Here is a 4848-nt window from a genome sequence, read left to right on the forward strand (position 1 = left end):
GTCCTGAGAATTTTGGGCTGGGAATCCGGCCCCTTTTATAATTTTTCGGTCAAGTCTCTACCAAGGAACCATTGCGCCGAGGGTAGCGAGAACCACAGTCCTTTGGTTGGCGTTGAAGCAAGTTGAACGACGTTGAAACGGTGTCTGGAGACTTTGTTGCCTACAGGCTCAAGTTTCGACCTGGGATCATTTCTCTCAAATCGTGCGTTGGGTACGAGGAACCACTTTCATCAACTGTTGGAAGAAAGCAACGCCGCAAGAATATGATTCCTACACATCATTGAGTTTGCAATTAAATCGCTCAACGCGGTGGCACTCTACATCTGCCTGTTCTAGCCACGCTCACCGTCCCTTTCATGAGGGTTGAAGCGCTTCAACAGGTGCCGAAATAATATGATGGAAAATCGGTGGCCGGCAGAAACGCTGAAGTGTACCTGCGGTTGACTGGGAGACCATTTCGTCTCGCTAGAATCAATCCTGTCCATTGCTAGCCGTGTGCCGCTGAATGCTGTTTCTTTCCTGGCTAATCGCAGCCAGCCGCAGCCAGCTAATGTTGTCTTATTAGAATCTCTACTCCCTGGCCGACAGACACTGACATACTCTCAAACTCGGGATGAAGATTGTCTTTCTTTGGGGCGGCATGACAAAGGTCCAGAGCTTATTGGAGAGCCTTCCATAGGAAACTGAGCCTAGTTTCCAGGACAACCATGTGAACTGTTGCAACCAAGGTTAACGAGCTAGGTTCTCGTGATCGCCACCCCCTCGCAAGATTGCAACGCTACTATCACATTTATGAGACTCTGGATACAAATAGCACCCGACGGACGAATCAAACACCATGCGCGAATTTAGACAGACGCAGGTACGGGGTGCGATGCAGATCCCAGCGACGACCCACGGGACAGTAGATCAAGGAGGTTCTATTTGTGGCCCAGAGGAGAAATTGAAAGGACTTGCAAAGGTCTAGACACGATCCACAAGCCCAAGCCTGATGGCCGTCAGTGTCCGATGGAACACAGCTTTGTTGCTTGGGAGGTACGGTCGAGGTACGGTCGAGGCAGTGAGGTATTTGGAATATCATGCGAATTCTGGCAACGGAATGGTAGGCTAAAACCCGATCCGTGGTTATGCTCTCCTGTTTGCTGTCACAGGAGAGCAAGTTCCCCTGTCAAGTGGCAAGCTGCTCCTTGTCTACCTGGTCTGTAAAACGTTCTAGAAGCTGTCTTCTGTCCTGCACCTCCCCTGATGCTTATACTCTCTTTGAGCCCAACAAATACTCTCCATCTACCCAATTCGATCGCTAGTCTGATATGTCTAGCAGATGTCTTGTAGAAACTATGCCAATCATAGACAGACCACATGCGCTTATGTAAAAATATCTCCGGTTTTTGCACTAAACCCCGGGATCTAAACCCGAGGAACCGATTGGCTCCCGGACATGACGTTGTGGGCCGGCCCTCCTGCGGCCCCTAACCTTATTTCAAACATCCTTGCGCATCTTGATCATGTCTCTAGCGATAGAGAATCTTTCTAGTACTGCGTTGGTCCAATGTCCTGTACATGAGCAGGTTGAGACTGGTGATTCTATGCCAATTCTCTGGACTTCTCTGTTATGTTGTAGGACTTAATCATGAGCAACCTAGAAAGCAAGTGGGGCAGAAATTTGTAGATAAGCCTTTCTCGTCGATCATTCATGACAGCCGCATTCTCTCACCGAGTGAGTGACCGTTTCCATGGTTCATCGAAATTCTACTTCAGGGGTCAGCGATTGATGGACGACCCCGGTAATGTTCCACCGTGTTTGGGGTAACTTTGTCAAGCCATGACTTTGTAACTCCCTCGCTATTGTTGTGATCTATTGTTGGGATTCCGAGGATTGATGCTTGTTCATATTTGAAACTAGCAACCACTTAGATATCTATCATGTTGCATCTTGATTGCTCAGCTGCCACATCTTCCGTTTGTAGCATCATCCAACAACACTAATTCATCGAGATAGTTACTATAGTTGCTTGGAGATCATAATGTAGCGCGCATGCCAGCGAACTGCTGGTAGCATGGACGTTCCGCGCATCGGTATCTCAGCTTCCTGGCTGCAGAGACACGATGTACGTAGTCCCAAATCTGCGATGACGATCGTGTTTCTTCACGCCGTGACTGACGGAGTAATGACATCGCGCGGCCTGTGATTGATGATCAGCTTGTAACAAACGGTGGAAGAAGGTCAGCTCATACCTCGTCTCCAACCTTTCGTCTTGGTTGATTCAATGCTGTCGATATGGCTAGGCTCGGCCGTTAAGATTGTTTGAAACCATTTTTTAATGTTGCTTTGCGCAGGCCTTTTATTTGGGAGAGTTGCCAATGAAGCCTTACGGCCGACCGAGCGACGAACAGTTCCTGCTCGGTTTCGATTGCCTGAAAGCTTAGGCGACCTGGCACCAGTGCGAAGTTGCTTGCGCAAAATATGGTACATTTTCCCTCGTAGAGACTCAACGCTTCGGTCCACCTGATATTGTTCATAATACGCGTCGGAGCGGGCTTTCCACGACAGCGCCCGATGGGCGTCCAGCCAGGAGAGAAGGTTCTTCTCCTCCCATTCCGACCAGACTACCTCGCTTCGAGTAGACATAGCGCTCGCATGAACTAACAGGACCCAGAGAGATCTTTTCAGGCAATGGCACGACTTGAACTTCCCATGGATGGGAAAGGTGAGCCTAAATCCCCTCCAGGTCCCGGTAAAAGCTGAGATAGTACCCTTGGTTCATCAGAAATCTTCTAAAGGCTTGTGACATGACCCATGGACCACTCTGGACAGTCGATTCGGTCAGTCTGAGTTGTGAACTATCGACTCCGTATTTCAGAATCCACCGGACTCCGAGCGTCCGAACACATTCATAGCTACAATAACGACCAACCTTCAGTTTCGTACTTCTAGAAATCTTCAATATAATGACTATATGTGGAAATGAACATAGTAATGAGTTCGCAACCCGTGCCCCACTGGGTACTGAGTAAGGTAACATGATACAGACTTCAGCGGCAAAAACTTTGCCTTCTGACGAAGTCCCTTCCTCTAAAGTTGAATGACTTTCGTGCCTGATTGGCTAAAGTGTATTCCAAATCAAGCGACGATTGCGGTACGTACTGATGGAAGATAGTGCACCTTGCAAACCCTATCGCAAACTCCGGTTTGGAGAGCAAATTCTTCATAAAAGCCTCAGCGACTTCTCCTGTAACATCTGACTTGAAAACTCGTTATCTCACCCTGACACAGATTCAGCTATGGGTGCAATTCAAAAACATCCGTTTACTGATCAACGACAAAGCTTTCGGAGCCGATTACAACGTGCACTGTCCCTGTCATCCTCCGGATCTGAGGATATCTGGATTCCGCCCAGATCCGCGGCGGGGGATACTACGGAGGACGAGCGTTCTGAGGAGGACGACTCTTTTGGCAATTACCGCAACGGAATGGCAGCGGATGATGGCCAGGAAAGTCTTCTGCACACCTGCAGTACGGTCCCGAGACCAGACGAAGAACTGGAACAACCCGGACAGGATCTCTCCGAGAACTGCAATATGATCGCCTTCCAATGTCTTGCAGAGTGAGTGTCAATCCGCTCCCTTGGAATGGTGTTTTGTGACATGCTGACTTACAACGCTTAGACTAGATGTCCGAACGAAGTCAGTCGTGCGACCCACCAGAGAAAGAACACAGGCTGATTATTTTGCAGGTCCATGCAGAATTCATTGAATAATCAGAACAGCTGGATTGGAAACATTCGCAGTGATCTGGAGGAAATCCGCAGTCGGTTGGCTGTCGTGGAGACGGCTATTGAAATGAGGGCCAAAAAGGGGGAGAGCAATGCTACTGAGGGTGATATATCTAGACGATCGCTTCGGTCGCAGAAGTGATTCAGATCGAAATATGATGGAATTAAGCCTATACCCTAGAGCCCGATGTCAGCCTTTGTTAGCTGAGGTACTATTATTCCGTTGTGCTTTGCGAACAATTATATTTCACCTCGGCAGACTCTCGCTTGAAGTTGTATATAACCGCAGCCCTGCGGGGGTCAGAAGAGAAAGCGTCGATAGAAATCCGGTGTGACGAGATGAACTTCCTATCGGCTGGAAGTCGCAACCTGATACGATAAAACACCCGATTAAGATTTTCGGAAGTTCAATTGGCTGGCGATCATTCAAGTCACACCGGACAATCATGGCCCACCCTGGCTGTGGGCCGCGCTGCTAACCAGCGGCCATGGAGGATCCTCTCTTCCCTCCAATTGGCGGAACAAAACCTGATCATCTATGTTCTTACGTGAAAATTCGTTCTACTATAGCGGAAGATAAATCAATTCGTACATTTATTTTCAATTTTGCTGTTATCCTGGGATGGCGATGGTGTTGCTAAAGATTATGCCTTGAGCTATCTACCTGCGAGGTGGTTATATGAAATTGACTATGAAGTTCCGCCACTGCCAAAGCCGTTCCAAACTCTGGATCTGTCATGGTTCACACAAGCGATTCATACTGGTTGGTTGGAGCTGGCACCTGCTGAGTAACAAGTGGGTAATTACTCGATGCGGAGAATCCGGGTAGGGCATTGTGACCCAAATTCCCCAGCGGGCCATCCTGGTCGGGCCAAGTTCCGTGAATTACTTCAGAGCCAGGCAAATAGGGCGCCGGTCTACGATTCTGAAGAGCATCGATCGTGTTCCAGAGCCGAGTGGTCGCAGATACCAGCTCACAGTGTGTCTGATGCAAGACCGGCTGAATATCGTTCCATGAGACCTGATCCTGCATGGTGGCGTCAAATGACTCCTGCTGCTGCTTGATTTGGCAGAG

At 48.8% G+C, this 4848-nt stretch overlaps 3 protein-coding genes across 3 annotated transcripts; 1 reads left to right on the plus strand and 2 right to left on the minus strand.

Moving 5' to 3' along the window:
- Positions 1-2019: 2019 nt before the first annotated feature.
- Positions 2020-2629, minus strand: PENARI_c200G05993 (uncharacterized protein; the record flags this gene model as incomplete). Its single annotated transcript, XM_022638133.1, has 2 exons — positions 2020-2183; positions 2236-2629. The coding sequence occupies 2 exons, from the start codon at positions 2627-2629 to the stop codon at positions 2020-2022; spliced, it is 558 nt and encodes a 185-aa protein (XP_022482009.1).
- Positions 2630-3282: 653 nt separating this feature from the next.
- PENARI_c200G11632 (uncharacterized protein) lies at positions 3283-3915 on the plus strand (the record flags this gene model as incomplete). Its single annotated transcript, XM_022638135.1, has 3 exons — positions 3283-3605; positions 3667-3684; positions 3735-3915. 3 exons carry the CDS (start codon positions 3283-3285, stop codon positions 3913-3915), a joined length of 522 nt encoding a protein of 173 aa, XP_022482010.1.
- A 600-nt stretch (positions 3916-4515) lies between these two features.
- On the minus strand, positions 4516-4833 carry PENARI_c200G09935 (uncharacterized protein; the record flags this gene model as incomplete). Its single annotated transcript, XM_022638134.1, has 1 exon — positions 4516-4833. A coding segment is annotated over one exon (318 nt), but the record flags the coding sequence as incomplete, so codon positions are not given.
- Positions 4834-4848: the final 15 nt, after the last annotated feature.

The sequence above is a fragment of the Penicillium arizonense genome (assembly GCF_001773325.1).
Source record: "Penicillium arizonense strain CBS 141311 chromosome Unknown PENARI_contig200, whole genome shotgun sequence".
NCBI classification, from domain to species: Eukaryota; Fungi; Ascomycota; class Eurotiomycetes; order Eurotiales; family Aspergillaceae; genus Penicillium; species Penicillium arizonense.